General features: G+C 40.1%; 1 protein-coding gene across 1 annotated transcript in view; it reads left to right on the top strand.

Moving 5' to 3' along the window:
* NOX4 (NADPH oxidase 4) overlaps positions 1 to 22,958 on the top strand; it is a 100,708-nt gene extending 77,750 nt beyond the window's left edge. The window contains exons 14-18 of the mRNA XM_066341298.1: positions 10,629 to 10,748; positions 14,182 to 14,290; positions 14,830 to 14,898; positions 16,967 to 17,067; positions 21,921 to 22,958. Coding sequence (XP_066197395.1) covers positions 10,629 to 10,748; positions 14,182 to 14,290; positions 14,830 to 14,898; positions 16,967 to 17,067; positions 21,921 to 22,041 — 520 coding nt within the window. The 3' untranslated portion in view covers positions 22,042 to 22,958. The remainder of the gene's footprint in view (positions 1 to 10,628; positions 10,749 to 14,181; positions 14,291 to 14,829; positions 14,899 to 16,966; positions 17,068 to 21,920) is intronic.
* Positions 22,959 to 26,352: the final 3,394 nt, after the last annotated feature.

The following is a 26,352-nucleotide window of genomic DNA, read 5'->3' as shown; positions in this document are numbered from 1 at the left end:
GTGTGAAACCTGTTAGAATCATGGAATCATTAAGGTTGGAACAAAACCTCCAAGATTATCGAGTCCAGCCTATGGCAAATCACTAAGTCAACTAAACCATTCCACTAAATGGAATTTTTTGAACACTTCCAGGGATGGTGACTTCGCCACCCTGTTCCAGGCTGTTCCAATTCTTAGCTACCCTTTCAGTTAAAAAAATTCTTCCTCATGTCCAACCTGAATATCCCCCGGCACCACATGAGTCTACGTCCTTTTGTTCTGTCACTGGTTGTCTGGGAGGAGACTCCAGCTACAGCCTCCTTTCAGGTAGTTTTAGAGAGTGATAAGGTCCCTTCTCTGCTTCCTTTTCTTCAGGTGAAACAACCCCAGCTTGCTCAGTCACTCCTCATAGGACTTACTCCAGACCCTTCATTGCCCTTGTCTGTCTGGATGCATTCCAGCAGCTCAGCATCTTTCTTGAAATGAGGGACTTAAAACCGAACAGAGGATTTGAGGTGCAGCCTCAAGTAAACTTAAGCATTAAGCTAATTAAACTTAACCCAGTCTCATGGAGGAGAGTTCTGGGAATGTGTTACTTGCTCTCTGGTTTCACCAAAGCAAAGAGCATTTACTGGGGATGTAAGTGACATTCTGGAAATTAATAGTGGATAAGCATGAGAGAGATGGGATTAAAAGTGTGGACCTGTCCTTCTTTTTGACTGGTAAAAACTGTCATTTTGGTTACACCTGAGACAGAGTCCTGGGATCTACATCTCACAATGATGACAAACATGATGGGGATCAGTATGGAGGTGCAGGACATGATTTTATGCAAGAAGTCCCACGTGTTGTGAGTTATTGTGTATAATGACATGACCAGTCACACCCAGTGGCATTTCTCTGTGTATATGCAGAGAACTTCAGGGGTCCTGGTTGACAGGAACTGATAGTGAACCTACAGGAGAGGTTTCTTTGGTTTAGACCCTGACTCTGTGCCAGAGGTATTCATTCTGCTGTGCTGCCCAGCCTCTGTTCTGTTAAGTCACCTTGTCCTGCAGCAGTGTCTCAGACACAGTGGGTTGTAGACATCAGGACATTTATGAAAAGTGAGGGTGGGAAGGGTTAGGAAAAGAAGTATGTACTTACAGTAATTAAACACTAGTCCCATATCTCTCAGTCTCTCACCAAGTCACTCACCTGTTTTGTTTGGGATCACTTGTTGTCTGTAAGCTTCTTAAATGTAACTCATGGAGAACTGCTAAAAAGTAAGGCTCTGTTAATATGAAGACATAGAGAGGTAAGAGCTTGAAGGAATTTAAAAATTCAAGGGATAAAAACTTCTTTATTTTGAATAACCCAAGACAGCTACACAGAGGCATCTTTGTATGGCTAGAAAGGTAATAACAATGACACTGCCACCTATGAATAATAATGTCATTATCCAGGGCCTTGGCAGGACTGAAACTGGAACACTGCAGACAATAATAGGCCATTCACTCTGAAAAACAGAACTGGAAATATGAAGTTGGAGCATAGTCGGAGAAAAACAAAGGAGAGGTCAAGATAGTCAGGACTGCATTGAGCTCATCTGTGATGTAATGCAGTATATTTTCTGGTAGATGATAAGCTTCTGCCAGTGAATCTATGTGCATACTCATCTGTAGGCTTCTGTTGACTTCAGAAATTCCTGATCCAAGTTGGGTGATTTCATCCTTAGTCTGCCATTTTATTCCAACTGTGAATGGTTCACTCTACTGCTGGACAGGTGTTCTTTCTTTACATTTTGGCCCTGCCAATTTTGTGTCCCCCTTCCACATGAGACCCTCTGCTTAGGGAAATGAGTTTGTCTGACCATCACTATACATCTGGAAGCCATCTGAAGTTGCATTCTTACTATCTTGCAGCCCTCTCTCCTCAACTGTCAGAGGAATATTTGGAGAATTTCTTTTTAGGCTTTCTGGCAGCTGAATTCAAGCAAAGCTATTTTACAGACCCCAAGCCAGTGATGACTTGCTTCATGAAGCTGCCCTGAAGGAAACTTATAGTCACTATAGTTACAATCACTGGCCTGTATAGGATGTAAAACTCAGGGAGAACATCTTACCTTAAAGGAAGTGTAGGTGAGAGAGACATAATTTTAAAAAGAGAGCTTTCCAGATAAAAGATGGGCTTGTGACTGGAAAAAGTCACTTTGTTTACCCAGTGTAAGCCCTAACAGAGAAAAGAGTCAGCAGTGAGAAATGTCAATTTTTTCTAGGGGGTTAATTACATTTTAGATGGAGTATTTGTGTTTAGGTTTTAACAGGTATTGATGATCCGATTTGATTGCAGGAGTAACTAGGTCATTCCAAATGCACAATTATTTGTGAGATTTGCCATTCTGTGGTGGTATTTTTTTTTCCTTTATGTTCTCTTAATTTTGAATTCTTCATCTCTACTTAAACCACTCTAAAACGCCTGAGCAGGCTGACTTTGGAGGGAGCTGTGATATGCCTGTCCTTGTCTTCAGGTTGATGTACTGCCAGCTGTATCTGCCAGCACTTCAGTCAGCTGCTTCTCTCCTCCCCTTTTGTTCCTGCAGATACCTAGCTAGAATTTTCAGTCCTGTACTTTGTCATCCTTGTGATTTGTCAGCAGAAGCCAACTTTTCTTTCCCTGTCTCTAACGTGTACTGGAGCTTGATTGGGAAAGCCTATGGCAGTGTGGATGTTTAACTAGAGTGGTCTGCTTTTTCCCCAGCCTACTCTATCCAAAGAAGTATTTTGCCTTTTGGTATAATATGTCTCTTGAGTATATTTGTAACTGGAAAGGAGCTGCCAGGGGTGAGAAACTCATGTATGTACTGTCAGGCTTTCCTGTGTCCTAAACTTCCATCTAGTTCGCCCATTCTTACTTCAAGTGAGAAGACTCAAATCCTGGCTGGAGGGAATTGCATTAGACTTCCAGTGCTGGTTAATATGTAATAAATAGAGATGTGAAAAACTTGAAACAACATCTGAAATCTACAATGTGGTTGCATCAGTATGGAAAGGGGTTGGAGGTCTTTGGTGGTCTTGATCCCCCCTTATATTCTCTTCCCACTTTTTAACCTCACTCCTGCAGTTGTGCTGTACTGTGTTGTGCTCTTCTTCAGGAGCCAGAACAGGGGTGTTTGTCCCAGGGAAGTGCAGCCCTACATCTCTATGGCCCCTTCTCCAGCCACATCCTGTTCTTTCTCACAGTGTGTTAATGCAAACAATGCTTGGCTGTTGCCACCAACAATCCTTGTTTGGTTCCACAGCTATCCATCTAGCTGTTCCTGTTTGTGACAGGAACATTAGCCACCTTGCCTTCCAGGCTTCTACAGAAACTGATCCTGCAGGTGTTTCCACTGGTGTGGAGATATGGAATATCCTGTCTCAGTGGATATCATCTACTAAGTGAGGAAGAGCTCTAATATTAGCATTACTTCCATGCCATCTGTTGGATGGCATCACCCCTCTGAAATGACCACCAAAGGCAGTGGGGTAGGCAACAGAAAGCTTCCTGTAAATATTGACCAAAGATCAGATATGGAAGTGGATTACTCTAAAGCAGAAATACAGTTTACAGCGAGGTAAGCAGATAACTGCTGTCTCAGTGAATGGGTTGTGGAGAAATATGACAAGCACATTCTACCACATTGTGGTTGCTGGTATGCAGCATTTTATCACTTCATGATGTAACAAATAAATTTTCAAGAAATAAGATACAATAGGTGGTGGAGTCATTACAAATGCTCTTCTTTTAATTTTTCTTGGTTACCTCAGGCAAAATTGGTAGGACACAAGGTTTATAGAGAGGGAAGGCACTTCTCAAAATGGAAATTAAAATGGGTTAGGAAAAAGGTGTACCATGGGATTTCTTCTTATAATAAAATGAAATTGTGTGTTCTTTAATCAAAGGAGTATATTTTGAGAACATTTTGTAAAAATGACCTTAAAAAGGTTTCCATGGAGAAGAATTAATGCAACATTAATTAAGAATATTGACCCAAAAATATAGTACAGGAAGTACAGGTACTTGCAGAGAACAAAGTTGCCTCGGTTTATAGTTGTATTTTATTGTAGTTCTCACAGTGATTTTACAGACATTTTAATGGAGTAAGTGAATGGTGTAAACTGTTGCTTCTCTCCTGTAATAGTCAGCAATGAGTAGTCAGAAAAACAGGTTCTTCATAAACACTTCATGCAATATTTAGATAATTTTATTAAGTTCTGAGGGAAAATAAGTTGGTCTGAGAGGTTGCTTTCAGATTGCTGTGAGAGTCACGAGCAAGGTGGAGCTGTGTTTATAAGGATGCCTGTCAGAGGTGCAAGTCTGTTCTCTGTTGCCATCAGCAGTAGTTTGATCTCCATGCGTTTTTGAACTTCTGGTTCATAGTTAGCAGGTTTTTTTCTTCTTCTCTCCTCCTCCTCCTCACTCCTCTGTTACAAGTCCAGCTCCCAAGAGGTAGTTGTACAACTTTTGCTGCAGTAGTGTTCCAGCCCACTCCAGCAGAATCTTCTCAAACCTGCACTGTGTGCCATAGAAAACTACAAATCTCACTTCGGTATTTACAGGAGGAGCATTATCCATAAAAATACAGGTGCCTGCTCAGCTGTTCCACTTTCTTACTCTTATCATCATGCCTTAAACATACTTCCTCTTGCTAAGGATATTGTAGTTACCTCTGGGCCTTTGAGAATATAAAGAGCTGAAAAAAGGTGATTTTGGGTTTTTTTGCTCAGTCAGAGAGAAATAAATGGAACTGAGATGTACTAAAGCTGGTGGTTCTTACAGGATTCTAAAAATAATAATAATTTAGCAGGTTTCTAATTGAAGAAAATTTTGTTCTAATAGATTCTATTTTTTTTTTGAGCCATCCATGTTGTTATAATCAGATATTTTACTAGCTGATCAAGGAATTCATATTGGTAGAAAACAGAAGGAAACTTCTGCAAGCTCTAGTACATATTGTAAGAATATGTTTGAAGTTGTAAGGAAAAAATGATCAACCAAAAACTAAACTCAAGCAGTTTAAAAAAATCAGGAGAGGATGGCTAATGAAACCTGAATTAGAATCATAACCCTTTGCAATCTTGCACAAAGCAGTATATAAATTTATTGGACCCACTGGGTTTTGCAAGCTTACTTGTGTAAGGGGCTGCTGATTTCTTTAATGGAAACATCATCCTTCACAGTGTCAGGAGAACACATGGGAATCTCTGATCACACATGCCATATGTCACATTTTGTGACACTTTTAAATCTTAAAAAGCTGCTGTAGTCTTGGAAATCCATAAAAACCAAGGATAGTATGCTTTGTTCACTAGTGGTTCTTTTGTAAGAGGCAATTGGTGCTCAAATGCTGTCAATAATCACAACCCCTCTGCTTAGTACTGTCAGAATGTACATGTATAAATTGAGGCTTAAATAATGATGTGAAGTATTGTGGGTTGACTTCATAAAATGAAGTGGCTGTCTTGATTTTTGCTGCAGAAAATATTTTACAATGTTTGATAGCAGTAAATGCAGATTCTTTGAAAAATCACATAATTTGTTGTAGCTAGGCTTTTACTGGAAAGTGTGAATTGAGCCTTGGACTCCAAAATGTTCTAGAACAGTACAGTAGTCTGTTTTGCTTTCTGCAGGCTATGAAAGGTTGTCTCTTATACAAGTTTCAGATTTGGGTGGCTTCCAGCAATCCTTCTCTGATCTCTGTTCTGCTGGTGCCCTGAAGAAGGAATCAGGCATCAGGAAGCCATTCTGATAGAGCCACACAGCAGAGAGACAAACCAACTTCAACTGGAGAAACAGCAGACAACAGATGGATACAATCAGACAGCAAAATTCAGAGAAACACTGACACAGTACTGATCCAGAATATGACTGAGCTACAGTGAGCACATCAAGAGCCTGTTTTTATAGATATCAGAGGAAAGAGGAGCCTTAAGAAGGAATTTGAAGGGAGATAATGAAATAGCTCTGCAGATGTTTACTGAGATTCCCTCCCAGGCACAAAGGAAAATGTGGGAGGAACATGGAGGCACTTGTTTGACTATTTGTCATGTGGGGGTGGAAGCTGATATTGTGGGTTATCAGAGAGAGATGATTGCATCTCTCTGGTGCAGCAGAGTTAGTTAGAGCAGCAGAAGAACATAAGGAAGGAAACTGCTTCAACCATCAGTTGGTTCTTTGGAGTTCTCAGGCTGAATCCGTCAGTACTGAGAAGTGGTTTTGGTAGGAAGAGAAGAACAAGCATGGGAGAAGGATTATTTAGTTGATTTTATGATGATTTTGGAGAATGTCAGTGATGTTTTTAGAAGGAATCAGGGGAGGGATTCAGCTCCATTAGCTTTATTGACTGTGTCTCATGACTGTATCCAGAACTTAGTGTGCTCACACAAAGATACCTACATGTGGATCTTAGTAAGAACAGAATACCAAGGATATAAAATCTCATGCTGCTGGTTTAAATCCTTCTTCAGCTGACATTGGTAAGGGCTTTGCCTGAAACTTCAGTCAGACTAGGATTTCATTTTTTGTGCTCTATGCAGTACTTTCTATCCAAGCATTTTGTTCAGCTTGCAGATGATGATACTGCTTTAATTAAAATTTCCTATGAGCTCTTGATTTCACTCCCCTATCCATCTGTTATTCCACTAATATCCCAGCTAATGTCTTACAGTAGCCTCCAGAGAGCCTAGGAAAAGGAAGTGATAACATAGTTTACTGTTGGGTTGTGAAGTACAATCAAAGCATTATCTTTTCTAAGAGGCCCCTACACCCTGAAGTAAAGCATGGCACTGAGAGCCAAGTCCAAGAGGTGTAAGCAGGTATCTCTGTACATCACTATGCAGTTCCTTATGGAATATAATGACTTGGATCTCAAAAGCAACACAGCTGCCTGTGTCCCTGAGACAGTGTCCCTTAGTTTAGAGACTGCCCCATGTCAGTGCAGTGGCCTTGACCAGCATTGGAACAAGCTGGTTTGGTGCTTGTCGGGCTATTTTGGTACCACTGCACTGTAGAATGGGAGTGTGCTTTAAATAGAAAATATCTATAAGATGCTTTTTAATAAAGTGCTCTGCTATTTTTTGTGATGTAGTCTGTTTCAAAGAGCTTTTTTTTCTCTTTCTCAGCTAAAAATTGTGCCATAATAATAAGCAAGAGCACTCCTAAGACTGGAAGTGAATACATGTTAAAAGAACGACTCATTATTTGAATAAGTTTGCCTGAAGGGGCAATTTCTAAACTTTTAGTAAATTCCATTTCCTTCCTTCATGTTAATTAAATGAAAGCTGGGGGGATAGGAAAGCATAGCATGGTAGTGTGATATATCTGGGCCACAGCTCAAGAAGAATCTTACCCCCCTTGGCTTTTTATTGAGTGCTGTGATATTTCATTTTCAGTAATGAACTGCTTTTATGCAAAAGTTTTCAGTCCTATCAAATCAAAGGAGGAACATGTTGACAGGAAACAAAAATTGCATAATTTCTGCAGAAGTCTGTGACTGAATCACTGCTCTGTTCAACCCTGTGCCATTTGATATGGCATCAGGAGGTTTCTTGCTTCCACTGACTTGAATAAGAAAAGGATAAATGAATGACCACTGCCATTAAGGCTTCAGGGCCACATTTGTCTCAGTTATAAATTATCCCCGTAGTAAAATGGGATTAAACAATGCATGTTTATGACCTTCAACAAAATCTTCCAGGGAGATCGTGTTTCACTTGGAATCAGTCTTTTCAGGCAGAAACTGGTGGAGTGGGTTAACGCAGTAGCAATATTTGTCCAGGTTTCCCCCCATTTCTCTTTTTCACGCTTGGAAGCAGTGACTTCTGGCTGTGTTGTGCTGTACCACATGCAGACACAGCAGGAGGCTCTTGGCTTCTCTGGCTGCATCTGCTGTCCAAGCAACTGCTCCTCACTCCCTCAGAGCAAGACAGTGGGCAAATAGAAATACTTTGCAGGCCAGATGGGGCTAATGGACCACAAACTGGAGCATTCTGACCAAAATGCATATTTAATTGCAGGTTGTTTCTTGAATTTCTGGCATGCACTGTGCTTGACTGGTTTCTGGTGACCAGATCTAGTTTTGCATTTTTCCACTCCTGATCATGTCAGTATTATTCAGAGGCACTCAGACTTTCCATGAATTGCTTAATCCCTCTGAGATCAGACATATATGCAAACATTCAGGTTTGTTCTCAAGTAGTGCAGTTGTGTTAAGTGGTACTCCTACAATATGTAACTGTTGTCACATCCACTGTGGTACTTTCTAAGAAAAATGTGCTTTGATTGTTTTTGTTTCATTAGGTTGTGTTTTTCAGTCAAAATGTTGTCTTTAAGTTTGTGTATCCAAAGGAAGGTTAAGGCTGCTTGTCCAGAATGTAAGGAATTTTCCTCAGTCCTGTGCTTGTGTCCTTCATACCTTTAGGAGTTCTCTAGATTTCACCAGCTAGGTGGGGGCTGATTAGGATATATGAGGTCTGCCGGGAATGACAGGGTTGCTGTTCTTTGTTATCCAGTTGTTTTGGGTTTTGTTTTTTTTTTTACATACTCTGATATCCCAAAATTAGATCCCTGTGTACATCTGTTACATATACATCTGAGACCCATAACATTTGTGGACCAGATTGTTTCAGTGTTACAACCTGCTTCTCAACATTTCATCTATTGCTTATTTAAATCAGAGATGCTCCTTTACCCCCTCTGTCAAATAGTGCAACTTTTAGATCTTTTAAAGCAGCTGCTGCTGTGCTCTGCACCAGCAGTGGTATCATTAGTGAAAAATAAACCCTTTTTAAGTAAATGTAGTATAAAGTGTTATGCAAGAGGAAAAATTTAATGAGCAGATACCTAAAGTTCTATTTATATTGTATGCACATGGCCAGTTAAGTTTTTCTTGGCTCCATGGTGTAAAACAATATGTCTGTACTAAGTAAGAAGTGAATTTGTTTTTCTAACATTCCCATCATGCTGGAACAAATATACCTGACATTGCACAGCTTTGGGATTCTCCAAGAGAATGTTTGTAGACTATTGTAGAGACTATAAATGCAGAAATAAGAGTAAGCATATTTAGACTGAAGATGGCTTAGTTAAAAAATTTGGTTGCTAAAAAACATTTCCAATGCCTTCTGATGATATCTGTGGCTGGGCCAGTGTCTTCTCCCTTTCTCTCCAGGTAGGACACCAAGTAAGGAGTTTGTAAGACAGGACATAGTTAAGGATCAGCCTTCAGATCCATCAGAAAGTTGGTTATTATCTGTGTTCAATTAAGACACCACAGAAGAAGGAGGCTAACATATGAGGCATCAAGCAACAACAGCAGAGGTCTGGAAAAAAAATCTTAAAAAGGACTATACTGGCCAAAGACACCCAGACAAGATGTTGTCTTGACTGGTAAGATGATGCCAAGGGTCAGACCACAAAGCTAAAAGAAATGAGATCAGACTAAGGACTTAAGTTATGGCTAAAATCCAGCCTTCCAAAGAAATTAATCAGATGAGGTTTGGAAGGCTTTGTGTGGGAAAAGAGATGTCTTCTCTGCCTTTAATTCCCTGTCTGTTGTTGTAAAGAAGCAGCTTAGGCCCTTTTCATTAGATGTGGAGTATGTGCTGCTTAGTTGTGCAGTAAGTACCAGTGTGTGAGTGTGCATGAAACTGATGTGTGTTAAGAGCTTTTTAGTGGGCTCAGGCCAAAGTTTGCTCTTGGTCATCAGACCTGTGGGCAAATACTGTTCACTGAGGTGCTGCACACAGTGCTGGCCCACCACACTTGGCTGTATTCAGCAGTTAGCTAAAATGTGCTGATCCAGTGAGCCATCATATACAGAGCAGGCCATGAGTAAATGTCCTGTTCAAGTTCTCTTTGTAGCATTGTCTAAAGATGTCTAAAGATGAATCTGTTACTGATACTAAGATATCCAGTTGGTTTTCCATAGGTAGAATAGAGGTATGAAATCTTACAGCCCATAAATTTTGAGCTGTCTATGGATGACCTTGTCAAATTGTCAGCAGTGTAGGAAAGATTTTGCAGGAGGTCAAACTCTTGAAAATATCTAAAGCTGACTTTTAAATTATAGTCAATGTTTTATCCAGTAGTATCTGAAGTATTAAAAATGGGTTTAAAATGGGACACAGTCACCTAAAATATCTTTTAAATCAGTGGACAAAATGGTTTTAATGGTGATATGCATGAGTAAAAGGGGAAAAACTCAGCAATTTTTCTCCCTCATCAGAAAATGCGTATAAGATGAACCTCCTAGGCAGGCCAAACTACTTTCTTTCCTACGTGTGACCCACTGAGTCATTGTTTCTAGTACAGCCCTTTCTTTGCCCTCTAACACCAGACAAAATAGGAAGCTATAATTTAGTCACCTCCACTTGTTCAATTAAGAAATAGCCTGTCTAATCATGGAACATGCCAAGAGATTTTAGATAACAGTTTTTCTTACCACCTGTACATACATTTCTGTCTACATAAAGTTTTCCAGGAAAAAGATTTTCATGTTCTGCATCCCAAAACTAATAAAAAATGTAAACCAAATTCTTTGTAGGGTTTTAATTCCAGCTTGTTTCTCTTTACCTTTGTCTGATCTTAACAGCTTCCTCTAAATGTGTGCTTTTTTGCTCTTTATGCAGACTGTATGTGGATGGACCTTTTGGAAGTCCCTTTGAGGAATCCCTGAACTACGAGGTCAGCCTCTGCGTGGCTGGAGGTATTGGGGTTACACCGTTTGCATCTGTGCTCAACACACTGCTGTAAGTGAGCTTAAGCCTTTAAAGCCATTTTGCTCCAGTTTACAGCAACAGTTCACATCAGAAAGGCTTTGAGGGTCTTGGAAAACTTCCACTGGCCTAAGTGAATGATTCTTTGAAAAGATGTAAAGGACTAGGATGTCCCAAAAGGGCATAAATCCTCTCATACCAGCTGTAAACCAAAGAGTTGTGGCAGAGATGTGCCAGAGATGCCCCTGAACTGGAACAGTTCACCAGTCACCAGCCTTTGTATCCTGCCACCAATTAAGCCTGTGATTAATCTAGTCAGAGCCCTTCAGCAGGACTTGTTCCCCGAGTCCCAGCTTAGATGAGACTGTGTACTTGTAACAGTTTTTTGGGATTCAGACAATTGTGACAATCCTTCTGGTGGAAATACAGGATCAGCTCTCCTGGTTTGACTTTTTAAATGACTAAGCTTGAGATTTTAATAGAAGGGGATCAATCTGAATTGAGGTAGCATGCAGTTGTTTAACTCCATTTGAAAAGTTTAAAATTTAGGTATGCATTTTTCTATTTTTCCCTTCTTGTTTCTCTCTCTATTTTTAAATTTCATTTTAAAGTAATGCTTTCGATATTCTATGGAGATTTAACTTTTCATCTCTTGTTTTTCTGTCACATTGACAGCATGGTTTCCACTAAATCCTATGCTGTGTGAAATAGGCTTCCTTTTATGATTGCTACTGATTTTACTTTTGTTTGCTAGAGTCACAGGTTAAGGGCTACAGTCACAGGTTGAGCACCCCTGTTTCTAAGGCCCAGTATAAATAGCCAGCCAAAGCAGCAAACCTTCCCTGAGAGGCTAACTGGCTTTGGGAGGGCTTTACAATGCACAATTAAAGCATTTCTTGCAAGATGAACATACCAGTGGTCAGCTCTAACTTCAAAGTGAAGTTGAAGTGTGGAATTTAGATGCTGTACACGTTCTTCTGTCCTTAGCTTGGGCTGGACCTGACAGTGCCAAGTTCTTCTGAAAGTTATTAGCCTTGTGTGTCTCATAGTGCTGCAGCTCCCAAACACCATCTTATGCTCCCTCATTTTCTTTACTTGAGAGCATATGGATCACCCTCTCAAAACCAGGGTAAATTTTTGCTGAAAGCCTGGGGCTCAGGTGGATAAAATGAATGTTTTCCTTGTGATGGATTATCCCTGACAGTGTTTAGCAAAAAATGTCATGGAACACGAAGACGGGCCAGCAGCAGGTAATTAGATGTTTTCCTCTCCAAGGCGGTAGGAATTCACACAGACACTGCAAGAAAATGGTAGTGTCCAAAGGATTTTGCAATGTCCATTTACCTGCATAAAGCCATAAATTGACTTCCAAGAAGCTAATTCCATAACCTGCCTTTGTATCCGCTCTTTCCCTTGTGCACTGTACAATATACAAGGGAATCATTCTTGGAAAAAAGTAACATTCTTAGTCTGCTTCCCTCCTCAGTATTTAAACATCAACAAGGCACTGGTTTAGTGGCTGATCTGCCTGTGTCTTTGCCCTGGCTTGGGAGCAGATTTCGGCAGGTATGAGCATGCAAAGTGCCTGATGGTGCCAGCGCTGCAGAGCACACAGGCCAGTCCTGTTGTGTCAAGGACACGCAGGTCTAGGAGAGATCCAAAGCTTGTCCTTGAAATGTTTCCTTCTCTGTTGTTTTCCTGTCGTATGTACATAATTTGATGCAAGCCCCTGCCCTTCCCTCCATTTAACTGTTGAACCCTGTGCTCTGTTTCAAGAAATTATAATGTACTTCAGAGAAAGCTAGAGGCTTTCATGCACAAGAGTCTGTAAATAATAGCTGTTATGGGCAGTGTAACACAGAAATACAAAAGAAATGTTACATACACATGGCTGTAATGGTGAATTGCACCTCTCCTGCACAATATATCCTGCTGGAGGTAGATCCAGGCATATGTGTCTGGGGTGCTCTTTTAAGTCTATGCTAGACTTGTTTGGTGAAGTATTGCAGTCCACCCTCGGTCCATCTGCAGTGTTTCTTCACCGAGAGTGGTGTTTTGTTACTGAACTGGGGCATTTCAATACAAAATGCCTTCCATTTTTCTCTTCTTTTATCTCTTTTTATGGTGAAAAGCACTTATTTTCCTTGCTACTGTTTATAATTCTCTTGTCGTATCTGACCAGACTGTGACCCTTCCTAAGTGCTTGTCTGAGTCTAGGCAGTCAGAAAGAGATGGAGGAAATCGTGTTTGAAAAGTCAGCAATTAACAAATAAAAAACCTGAAAATCAGGACTTGAAAGACTCTACTCCCCAGTCTGAAAGCACTTTTTTTACTCTCACTGGGGAGTTTACATGAAAGGTGAGTCCTCAGTTCTATGTGCTGCTGAGGTATTTCTGATGTCTCCATCCTGGCTCCTCAGTGGAGGGGTATGGGGAGGCAAGATGCTGGTTGGAGCTATCACTTTCATAGATCTATTAACCCTATATCCTTGCTGGATATGCCAGCAACTCTGGAGCTTGGAATAAGGTACCGTGGCTATGGTGAGATGTATCATGAAACTTTTCAACCAGGCCTGGCTCCTAGGATTGGCATTTTAAGTGAACAGGTTATCACCTTCTCTATCTGAAAATCATTCTAGGAGGAAAAGGAGGAAACTGTGCACTTGCCATTTCAATGATCAGAACAACAAAAAACATTATTGGCTAACTAAGAAAATGCTTCCTGAATACTTGTGCTTTATTTGAACTCAGTATTCATCAGTATATTTTTATTTCTATTTTCTTTCCCAGTTCATTCAGATCCTTCCTTTGTACTTATTTGTGTTTTAATTGAATTAGAAATCTGGCACAAGAGTCCTGTTTTTCTAAATGCAATGCCAGAATCTGCCATGGCTGCACTTTATCCACCAGCGTTTTCTGGGGTCTGTAATATACCACACAGCTCCCTAACACAATGGAGCTCTGATTTGATTTGATCTTTGTGATTTTGCTACAGTATTAATTACAATCAAGCAGAGCCTTTCACATAGAAAGGCAGAATTAAGTCCTGACATTATTGCATTTGTCAATATTTTCGACTTACGGGCCTCTTTATAAACCTAATAAAGCATTGACATAATACACTTGAACTTAGAATGTCTCCTTTGCTTTGAAATAAAAGTTTGATGATGATACATGAATCCATATTTGCTGCCAAAATCATCTGTATAGCTGACAATTTCCTAGCGTGGAAGCAGTGTCTATGATGGCTGTTAGTTCTGTGCTAGATATTTAATATTCTCAGAGTAATCCGAATAGGCCGTGTTGGTCAATTCAGTGTCTGATGTATCACAGCTTGGAAAGCAACTTAGCAATTAGCTTCTAAAGGAGATTAATGTTTCCTTTTTAATTAATAAATATAAAGCATCCTAATTAATGTTTCCTTTTTAAATTATAATTTTTAACTACCCACACGTTTTATTTTCAAGGGATGGCTGGAAATGCTACAAGCTCAGAAGACTCTACTTCATTTGGGTGTGCAGGGACATTGAGTCTTTCCGCTGGTTTGCAGATCTACTCTGTATGTTGCATAACAAGGTAATGGGTGGTGTTTGGAGGGGTCCTGACAACTTAAATGCAGGGTATGCCCACACCACATACTTGGCATTCTGTAGAGAATGGCAGCCTTGCTCGAAAGGAGTGAGCTCCAGCAGTAGCTTGGGCTACTGCTGATCCAGGCTTCATTTATTCTTGGGGCTGGACAAGCCAATGTTTTGTTGCAGTGTTGCCATGTTCCAGTAGCCTGGACACTTACCTGTGTCCAGACTACTTTATGAGATGGAAGAAGCAGCACGTGCAGTCTGGGAAGCCTCGAGTGGTCTTTAGTCATTTGGCTAGTAGGCAGATTGAGATGGGAGTGGGATTTACAATTTCAAGTGTATTTTAAGAGCCATGTAGCTTCCTAAAATAATATTTTTATGCAGCATGATGTGCTATGCAAGCACATCCACTTCATTAAAAAGCTTACTTCATTGATGCTGAAACCCATGTCCCTCAGCATAGTAGGCACAAGTAACTTTACCCTTACATTAAGAAAAAGAATATTATTTCACTAGCTTTTTTTATCATCCTCCTAGCTTTGGCAGGAGAATCGGCCAGACTATATAAATATCCAGCTGTACCTCAGTCAAACAGATGGAATACAGGTATGTGGCCAAATGTTGTTTGTAAACTAAACTAGACCTTGGAGTAATAGGCAATGCAAACTGTCAGTTGAAGGCAGAAGGGGGTTACTGCAGATGATAAAAAGAGGAGTTGAGGCCATAAACTCGGGTGACTGATTCATTAATAGAGCAAGAGAGCCAGTTCATCCCCACAGAGAGTCAAGTGCAGTACCCTTAACTTGATTAGGTGTGGGCAGAAATCCATATCTTCCTTTTCTAGGAACAAGGTCCTTCTAGGCCAGGCCACAGACCAGACAGTTGGCTGTGTTCAGTGGGAAATCTGCATAGTTTCTGGGCTAAGAACCAAACCAGAATAGTTCTAGGAGCTTGCAAGCTCAAATCTTCTTTCTCCATATATATTTTGAAAGAATCTAGCTATTTTAAAAAGATTTTTATTTCATTGTCTCATATCTATAGTAGAAAGGTAGAAATTTCTTGATGTGTGAGACTGGAAATTATACTGAACTGTCAATTGACATGTATTGCCAACGCTCAGGCTGGGCTGATTCCCCAGCTCTTGGCATCTCCTGTAACTATTTATGCTTGCAACCTTCATTTCACATTGTTTAGCACATAAGCCTAGGTACACGTCTTTGCTGTGCCATGTCAGGAATCTTTCCATTGACTACAAGGGGCACAGAGCCAAGCCTAACAATTACTGCAAAACATGAAATGCAGTGAAAAACCATGCCCAAAGGATTTTGATCTGTCTGCTATCAGGTGGAGATAGCATAACATTCACAGCTGTGGTAGGGGCACAATCCTGTAGTTTAAATGATGTGATAGCTAGAGTAATTATGACTATGACAAATGTAATGCCTGGACAACATATGTTGATGGAAATGGAGTGCTTGAAAATGCCTAATTGATAAACCTGGTATGTAATTGTTAGGTTAAAATTAAAACCTGAAGCAGGACTACAATGCAATGAGTTGGGGAAAGTGAAATAATAGTCAATTCAAAGGGATTTTTCTGATACTATATAGTATACCAATACTGCATAGTGATACTAATTAGGCAGCTGCTGAATTTATTTGAGTCAGCTTTTTGGTTGAAGTCCTTCTTTAAAGTCACTTTTTTTGTGCCTGTTGAACAAAACCACCATGAAGCAAAATGCTGCTCACAGTTGCTCAAGGAGGAGTTAAGTCTCCATGGCCTTACAGGTGGTGTGTTCACTGATGTTAGTCCAAAGTGCTGACTGCTGCCAAAATTCAGGCAGTTGCACTTCATGCTCCCTTTGTGAGAAGCCCTTGTGCCGGTGTGGTGAGATCCCACCCTGCGGAAAATGCCTCTTGTCTATAAAAGCCCAAAGGAGGCTGAGTTGGCCAGGGCTGTGTTTGCATTGGTGTGAGCAATGTTTCAGGTTGTTCAGCAAGGGAGGGGATGTGGGAGCCTAGATAATGTGTAACTCTCTGCCTCTTGCTGTTGAGTTAGGACAGCAAACCCAGGGTTGTGCCCTGCAATGGGAGGGCATTTCACCTTATCAAAATGCTGGTGAGTTAGCATTCCGGAATGGAGTGGATTCCATCTAGGGAGCAGTTTTGGCTGCTTTCTGCTGTTACAGCAGCTAAATACAGCTGGCAAACTACTCTCAGGGAGAAAAGTAAGATTTCCCTTGTTACTTTTTCAGACCTAGTTGTCTTAGTAGTTACTTGTACAAAGATTAAAAAAAATACTTCGGTCAGAAATATGATTTTTGCTTCTACAGCATTTATTTCAGCTTAGCATTAAATGCTAGTGTGGGAATGAGTAATAGGAGGACGGTTATTGTATTATGGCTTAAGTAAATTGGTTTAAAAGTAATGTGGAAATTAATGAGCAGCTGCATGAGGGACAATGTATAATGAACACCAAGGAGAGCCATTGAAAAGGTACTAAGCAGAGGTATTGGTGCATAAAATGTCTGCAGTTCTCATCACAACTGTTTGGTACTTGTGCTCAGGTTTTACACCTCAGCACTCTGGCAAGTCATCCAATAGCAGAAATGGGAGCCCTGGGTGATATGAGGCAATTTGCAAATCAGGCAGAATGAAGTTTTTGTCTCTTGCAGAAAATAATTGGTGAAAAATATCAAGCTTTAAACTCCAGGCTTTTGATTGGACGACCCCGGTGGAAGCTCCTGTTTGATGACATAGCAAAGTGCAATAGGAGGTAAGTGCTTGTCCACTTGAAGGATGCCACAGCTCCATGGCTGGACACATCTATTTCTAGCTATCTTTGTATGAACATATTTCTGGGATTTATCTTGCTGAGAGAGATAGCCGGTACAAATTGAAACACTTTTTTTTTTTTGCACTCAAAGCAGTTCAGCTTTTCGTGCAGCTGAGATGTTCAGTGGCTCAGAAAATAAAAGTAGCAGATTTCCATCTCACTGCACAGGGATTACGTATTTTCTTGTCCGTGGCAGTGTCTTGCTTTCAACATATGCTGTTTTTTTATATAAAGTTACGTTTCTTAAAATTGTTGATTCATGATTTGTAATGCTAGTTTACAAACAGAATTTACAAGGAAGAATTTGAATTACCTGTATTGTTTTTATTCAGAAGATTTATCATCTTTCTAGCTATTTTTTATTCTCTGTTGAAACTTGACAATGCGTTTTCATTGTGCTAGGAAAGCATATTATGGTCTGAAATAAGACAAGTGTAAACTGGAGAAAGCATGCATATGGAATGTCTTTGTCCAGATCCAACTTTGTTGAGTATTTTGCCCACCACCGACAGTTTATTGCCTCAAAAGCTGATCTGGAAGAAGGGATTGTGTGAATCTTCCCTAATCCACTCTTGGCAAAGACAGTGGTGCGGGAGCAAACCCCCCTGAATAGCTCTTGATAGAGATCTGGCTGCATCAGGTTGAGAGGTGCTCTGCAGAACTTTCCCTCGAGAACCTTTTGCCCTCTCTTGCACTTGAAAAGTGAAATCTGCCCCATGGCTTGTTGACTCTTCTCTTTTGAGGCTAGATATAACTAGGGGACACTGAGCTGTGGCTCTTGAGAAATACTCTTGAGAGTGCCAAATGTATCACTGTGGGTAGTGTGAGCTGCTGACAATACTTGTCTTGGATTCAGGTCACAGAGGATGTTGTGAGCAGGATGCTCCAAAGGCTACTAAGTCTCTAGTAGAATTTTCACACTTTAGAGAAGGCGTTTAGAGCAAAGAACCATGACAAAGAAAGGGAAATGGAGAATTCAGAGAACCAAGCTGACTCTTTGGGCTCAAAGATCTTTGCATAGTGGACTGTTGATCATTTGTGCTCCATTCTAATATCTTTGTTTAACTATGTGAGTGTGGTTTTAAAAGATTAAAATGATTGAAAGGAGGTTCCTGCCACTTCCTTCCAACAATGTAAGAGCACATAATATAGATTAAGCCAGTAGTAATAGTAGTAGTAGTTGATTTTTACTTTTTTTTTAATACTTGATTTTTCTTTTTTGCTTTCCATTGCTTAACTCCTATTTAGACTACAAGTACTGTTTCCCCTGCATTTTCACATCAGGTCTTTAAATTGGGCCACCATTTTCAAGCAAGATGTCTTTAATACCTAAATAATGCTCTGACTCTTTTGATTACCTTGCTAAGATGTAGGCTTTGTCACTCTTTGTCATATCGTTATCAAGGTTTATATAGGTCTGTACTGATAGATGTAGTTACTTGTAATGATGCACAGTATAGTGAAGCCTTTGACAGCCTCAGCTGTCCTGCAGAAATTTACCTTTTTGTAGGTGATTATTCTCTGTATTTCCATGAGTGAGATTGAAACTTCACTTTTTCCCTCTAGCCCAGTTTCCAGGTCTACTACTAGCTTTATTTAATTTCTTATTTTTCTGTAACTTTCCACCTAAGCATCCCCACTGGTATACAAAGACCAAAAAAACCAAACTAAAGCAAAACAGGTCAATCAAGTTGTTTCCAACATCTGGTGCCAGTGTTCAGACTTTCACATTTGCAATCATCCCCTTGGGCTTGTTTATGGGCAGCCAAGATATTTTCCAGTTTTTATCTTGTGATTTTAGGAAAAGCTGCATATGAATAAACAGGCAGCTGGCAAAGCTCTCACTGTGTAGCTGTCTGATTGCTGTGTGCTTTGTGAATTGTTGCTGTTGTTGCTGTTTGGGTCCCAAATAAGCAAAGGGCATTTGTAAGTGTCTGAGCTTTGCCAGACCTTCGGAGCATGACGTGGGACAACCCTGCATCAGGTTCCTGATCCCCCATATTTTTTTTTTTTTTTTTTTTTTTTTTTTTTTTTTTTTTTTTTTTTTTTTTTGGGAAAAGAGGAGCAGATGTATGCCATCTACTGTTCATAGTTCATATTTCACCTGCAGACCCAGCAATCTGAATTGGAACAGTTACATAATGAATTACTGGTCTTTTTCTTTCATGCTTTTTGTGGGGGAATAGCCTTGTTCCTGTCCAGTTGTGTCCTGGATGAAAAGCTTGCACCATGCTCAATTTGCTTAGGTCAAATGAACATGTGCTTTTTTCCAGGTAGAGAATGACCTAGAAAAAGACATGAATACCTGTAGGAGAAAAAAGCATGGAGCACCATGATACATTTTTCATGTGCTCTAAAGGAGAAACCTCTCTCTAGGAACAAATGTGGGATTTAGAACAGGAATATTTCAAGTTCTGACTCTGTCCTCTCAATGTAGCAAAGTATTTAATTTCTCTCTCAACTCCTATTGTTCATAAAATAGACGTAAGGATATGTGCTGACCTACTCATCCCATAGGAATGCTGAGGAATTACTTGCTTAGTGCTCTGAATAAGTCAACTCTATATTGAAGTTTATAATTATTACAAAGAATGGCCTATAACATAGTTTCCTTCACTGTAAATGTGTTAATGGTATTAATGAAGATTTTCAGACATAGGACTACACAGATGCCTGTTTTCATCTAAGCCACAAAGTGAGCCCAAACAAGTGATAGATTAACAGTTAATGCCCATCAGCTCAGGGTAGTAATATGCTGTTCCATGCAGTAGCTTTCCTCAGCCACCTTTCTGTTTATTCCAGCACCCAGGTAGGAGCTGGGCAAGGCAGGGAGGAGATATCTGCAGGCAGGGACACAGGGGAAGAGGGTAGATGGTGTGTGAAGGGGTGTCCAGACTAGATGCTGATGGTGGGTATCCCAGGAAGGCAGTCTGAGAGCCTGTGGCTCACTGCACAGAACAGTGACTCAGCTGGGTTTCAGGAGACCATAGCCATGAATCTCTTGTGTGACTTCAGACAAGTGATTTAACCTTCCTGTGATTCTGATTACTAGCTAAAAATTCTGTATACCATGGAAGGATGTTGCTGGGATGGGAATACATTGGCAGCATGTGCTACTTAGAAATGTATTTACTTTGTTGGCTGTTTATATGTAATGAAAGGGAGAGGGGCAGCTGAACTCTTTGGGGTTTATTTTGTCAGTTCACTGTACTAATTAGACTAAAGAAAAAGAAAAACAAAAAAAACCCCAAACCAAACAACAACATTAATTCTTTCAATTAAATACACAGTAGAAGACAGAGTCCTGCTGGCAGCTCATGAATCCTTTTATCCTTTTTCTCCAGTGTGCATAGATTAGAGGGAGTTTGGAGTCGGCAAGTGCTGAGGATTCTTGTTTAAGAGCAACAAGAAACAGTTCTCTCATTATTGCAGCAAATTCAGCCACCAGCACAACGCTTACTGCCATTAAAAGGAGTACTGCCAGAACAAGAAACTTCATAGATAAACATAAGGGTGGGAAAAGTATGACTTGTGACTTTGCCATGGATGGACATGAGAGATGATGTCATTGAAGGCAATTAAAATCTGCGTTGTAAGGTGCCTGCATGAGAGCACCACTGCAGTTACCTTCATAACTTTGTGGTGATTTTTGATGTTTGAGTGCTCAGTTGTACCTTGCCAATGTTGCTGTGCACTGGTGCAGCTTGCTGTTGGCGTGCTGTTCCAGCAGCTGCCTGACACCTGACAATACATGTATGCACCAAAGATTTCTTCTTATATTAGTTCCCTCCTCTCATCAAACACATGCACAGGGAGCTTTAAACTGAGTTTGATTATCTTTGCATATGTTAAAATATTGCATATTAAATAGTTACTGGCTAAAATACTGAAACAGTCCTGGAAGCAGAGCCCAGAACCCAAATCTTCAGCCTCTTGGCGAGTGCTGTAGATCACAAGAGTTAGAGCCGTGTCCCCTCTTGTATGGTTTCTTCTTCATTCCTGTAGATCTTTAAGGTCTTTTTCTGTAGTGGCACAATTTCAGCAGGAAGATGATTTTTTTTTTCATGATACAGGAAAGGCAGCACTGCATTGTCTTTCCCTGCTTCCTTTCTCCTCATCTTTGAAAAAGAAAAGGAAATAGTGAATATTGTGAATGGCTTAGTCTGCTGTGATGGATGTCCTATGTTCTTACGTTGGCTACAGTTCTGAGCCCTCGAGTGTATGAATGTGAGTCTGATTTAGAGTATTTTTAAGGTGACCAGAGAGCAAAGAGCTGTTGCCAGTAGAGTGGTGTGAAAAAGTCAGGTTAACTAAAAAAACCTGGGACAAGATTTATGGGTGACGAGATGACCAAGGATCATACTCTGTGTTTGACTTTTTGTGAGACTTCCCAATATAGACATTGAAGGAAAAACTGCATGCTATTGTGAAAGTAAAGCAGTAAAATTATTATCTTGCTGCCAGAAATAATCATGGGTTAGTAGTGCTCTGTTTTCATCAGTGTAAGGAATCACTGTTAGTGACTAGATATGCTTGTGTAATTCATGAGTTACACTAAGGAAATCTTTACAGTGAGACATATTTAAAAAAAATAAATTTAATAATGGAAAAAAATAGAGTGGAAAATAATAATATTAGATCATTTGGTATCTTGAGACTAAGATGAAGCACTTCTTCCTTAGAGTTGTCTTAGGTAAATTACTGTTTATTCACAATGTCATAACTTCCCTTCTCCTCTTTTTTTTTTTTTTTTTTTTTTTTTTTTTTTTTTTTTTTTTTTTTTTCCCCTGCAGGAAGACTGTTGGAGTTTTCTGCTGTGGACCAAACAAAATCTCTAAGATACTTCATAAACTGAGCAACAGCAGCAATTCTTATGGGACAAGGTTTGAGTACAATAAAGAATCCTTCAGCTGAAAGTCTGTTGGAGCAAGACTCTCTAGAAGATGAAAGTGCAATTTTTTGTTTGTACAACGTAAAAGTTCAGCTGTGGTTTAAACAGACAGAAATGTACCAAAGAATAGCACAAATGTTTTATTTATGATTATTTAAGACTGATGGATGCAGCAGTATACCAACAAATAATCAGTGCTTTTACTCAAATGCACTCACACAATATTTGTGGTGGGAGAGATCCTTTGGATTTGTTTCTCTTAATTAAAAAGTACAGAAGCTGGGGAGAGACACAATTGCTTTAAAAACCGATGGAAGAAGAATCTGTGGAATGTTTAAACTTCTTCCACTTGATCAGTAAATGAAACCCCAGGTTCATCCAAGTGGCGAAACACAGCGTATTACAAAGATTCTTGCTTTTGTTGGTATACAAATCTTATGGCTTTGGGGTGAAAATACTCCATATTAAAGATTTTATTATACATTGCAGAACTGGGATTCTGTGTTTAAGATATAGAGTGTTACTCTTGCTACTCTACTTCTGTAATGAAGTTAACCTAAGGAAAAGTGGGCACAATTGTGTAGCACCAGTGGGCAGCCTCTGCTGTGATGTTAGTCATAGCCTTTTGGCAAGCACACATCTGTACGTGGAGAACTCTGTATTTTGCATCAATTCAGTATTCAGTGAGTTTGCAAAATAATTATCATTAATGCAGCTGTAAAGATAAGTCAAGAAAAGCAATGAACAGGAGCAGACACAACCTGAAGTTTTATTATACCACACACTCAGCATGGAAGGTGCACTCACTCTGCACTGACATGACCTGAATGTCAAATACTTCAAGCTTTCAGATGCTCTGGCTGATTATTTTACAACACAGCAGGTTGAAATCCAGTTTTAGAGGTGCCAGAGAATGTTTGGTTGACTGTGATCCTTTGGGTATGTTCCTGGAGCCACCCTTGTTTGCCCTAATGCCACTGAAAGCAGGATGGGACTACTGCTGAGTGAGAACAAATCCCTCAGCTCTGTGGCTCTTTGGATGATATGTGCAGATAGAAATCTTAGAGGAGCTGCAGTGTGCTTTCAGTTTGTTACATAGAGGGTGCTCTCAAAACACCCCAGTTTTAAGCTCTCCTTCTCTTCTCCTCCCCTCAGCTGTTTTCTGCCTGTAATTGCCATGGGAGAGCTAAAGGTTGAAACTGGTACTTGATAACTTTATGGTTCTGAGGAGCACCTTTTTTTCTCCATCCAAGTAGCCAATCCAACTTGCTTTTTTTTCTTCTTTTCTCCCTTTTCCTTACTTTGCTGATATGAGGGCATTTAAGCAGGAATCAGACACTTAGCTGGCATAGACACTACTCTAGTGTCTCTTAATAGAGCAGCATCACTTTACCATGGTGAAAACCTACCCCTTGATCCCTAGCAGAAGCCTGGGAGCAGTACAGTGTAGTTTTTACAGCACACACAGCCAGAGGCTGGCTTGACAACTCTTCTGTCTGTATTTAGAGAGGTGCATTTGATTTCATTTACATCTTTCCAATGAATACCTTATTTGTTTTAGTGGGAAAGGCACTAAATTTCTGCTGGGGACACAGACTCTGTACAGGAGTCTGCAAGTATCAGTGTGAGTGTTCAGAGGGAAACATTTTTCTAGTAGGTGGTGTATAGGCATACTGTATGTATAACTGGTGAGAATGAGTTTGGTCTTTGCCTTGGTGGCCTTCTGTTCAGGAGTTGCACTTGGTGAGCAACAGAGTGGAGGTGCATCAGTGAAGCCACATGGGAATGTATTCCTCAGTGTCCAGACTTGGCACCAAATTCTTTACTTCTGGCTCTGCCTAATTTGAAATCCAGGGAGGAAGGGAAGAACCAGAGATAGGTGAATTCCTACTGACGAAAATTCTCGAAGTAGCCCAGATGAGAGAAGCCAAAATAGAAATGCAGTGTGAGATGGGAGCCTACATTACAGCTACCGATTTTAATTTTTTTCTCTTTGAGGCTGAAAGGACCATTATTTTCCTACTGGATCTCATTCATCCATCATTGTAAAACTGGAGGTGTGCAGCAAAGGATTAGATTCTTTTTAATCAGTAAGATTTATTTCTAATACTGCCTGCATAGATTTTATAATAAACATAAAAGTGTTTGCAAAATGTATAGATATCGGATATTGTAGGTCCTGCATACTTTTTTTGTTTTCTGGCTGTTTAAAGGATGATTGAAATCATGCCTGCATCTATTATCCACAACTAGAAAGTGATCTTCTCCTCTAGTTTCGGGATCTAATATCTCATGCTTTTAAAATACACTTTAGAGTCATCTAATCACTATGTTGTTTGTGGTTTTACATCTCCTCTGACAGATATCAGCTCCATTACCATATAATGAGCAGCTAGTTTTACAGTTAGTTCTGTGCTAAAGCAGATTATGCTTTCTGGCTCAGCTTCTGTATGGGTAACACTTTATAATTAAAATAGTAATACTGGTACTGTGCTCTTCCTCTGCATTGTTGCAGGAGCTGATGCTGTTTGTAGGCATGTTAAACACATGTTGTTACATTAAGCAGTGCTGTCACAGCAAGATCAAAGCAGATCCAGGCTGTCCTCTTTCTCTCTTTGTGCTGTATCTGACTCAGCTGACCCACTTGTAAAACAAGTGCTGGACTGTCTGCCTTTCTGGAGTGTTTTGAGGCTTAATTAATGTTTTGGGATCCCTTTGGTGCACAGGCAGTGGAAAGATCTGTCTAATAGCTATGCAAATGTGCCTATGTTTTATTTTGGGTAAACCTTTCTGTTGGTGATTTGAGTAATTTCTAGACCAGGTGGGGAAGAGTTTGGGGAAAGTCTAAAAAACCTTCAGTTGCTTTTTTCCTTTTCCTTGAACCGTGCTTCTGTAAAAGAGGCAAAGGTTTAAGGGTTGTTGAGTGACTGTGACTGTGACTTGTCTTCAGGAGTGGCAGATATTATGACAAACACAATCTTTCTAAAAGCTATGTTGTCATTGCTCTTCCTGAGTGTGTCTCCAGCTTGCAAAACAGTGTCCTCTTTTAAATTCCATCGCTTTTATATCTAAAGCCAAGCATATGTAAAAATATAATTCAGTGCCAAAAAAATAAGTGAAGGCTGACAGCACTCAATTCCATATTTGCAGATCAACTGGATTTACGTAATTGAGCATCACTTTGCACTTTAAACTGTGTCCTGTGAATCTGTCATAAGTGTCCTGCTGGCAGGGGAAGGATCCCATCCTGTATTATCCCAGTTTTCACTCACTCTTTCACAAAGCTGCAAACCTCTCAGTGTTTGTTCAGCAGGATCTTTGTATATTTATTCGTCAGGATTGTTTCAGAACTCTTTTTTTTTACACCAGGAATGTTTCCAAACTATGATGAAAACCAAGTCCTTTCCCTGCAACAAGAATCAAGCCCTTGTGCAGCAGTGTGAGACTCAGGGCTTTATACAGCTAACAGCAGGACTAATCAGACGTACACAAGACCTACTCCCATATCACTGAGATTACTTGTGTGAGTAAATGTCCATTGCCACAACAAAGAACAACAGAGATGAGCCCTGATGTTGTGTGGGAAGGCCTGATGGGGATGGACCTTCACCACTGGAGTCTGCAGAGCAGTCTGTCCCTCCACAATGATTATTCCAGCCCTGTGTCTGGAGCAACACTTCCTTGTTTCAGTATGTGGTGCTACTACTAGCATGGGAGTTCTTCCTTGTCTTTTTTCTCATCTTCTAGCCGCTAGAACACAGGTGGCAGAGGTTTGAAACTGGCTGAGAGAGGGTAGATAATGCATTAAGTAGCAGACCAGCTGTGTAGGGAACAGTAATTCAGCTGTAACAGCCTAACAGAACAGAGAAGTAATGGTTTAGTAGGACTTGGAGAACAGCAGCCTAAGAGGAAAACCTCTACTCAACATTTAATGCACCAGGTTATAGTTTCAAACCACAAGGTTTAGGGGAAGCAGACATGAGGCTAAAGAGTCATTACCTATAGCAGTTCAAGGACCATAAGTCAGAGAAGAGGCATAGTTATTAAAATGCAATGTTTACTCTTTTGAAAAATAAAAGGGTTTCTAGGGAGATTAATTTTCATTTCAGCCTGGCAATCACTTCATAAACACACCAGTTGGATATAAGGCAAGGTGGATCTGTTTTTCTCTGGATTATGCATCCAATTTTTCTGCTGATTTTCCATCCCTCATGATTTCAAACAGTTTTTATTATTTTAGCCAAGAGGATTTAACAAGAAGGTTTAATCAAAATGCCACTGGTGCCTGTGCTGAGCTGAGGTATTCAGCTATGAATGTACATTTTTCAGGGATA

This window comes from Sylvia atricapilla, chromosome 2 (genome assembly GCF_009819655.1).
Source record: "Sylvia atricapilla isolate bSylAtr1 chromosome 2, bSylAtr1.pri, whole genome shotgun sequence".
NCBI classification, from domain to species: domain Eukaryota; kingdom Metazoa; phylum Chordata; class Aves; order Passeriformes; family Sylviidae; genus Sylvia; species Sylvia atricapilla.
Note: the sequence above shows the minus strand (reverse complement) of the source record. Positions and strands in the feature narration are given on the sequence as shown.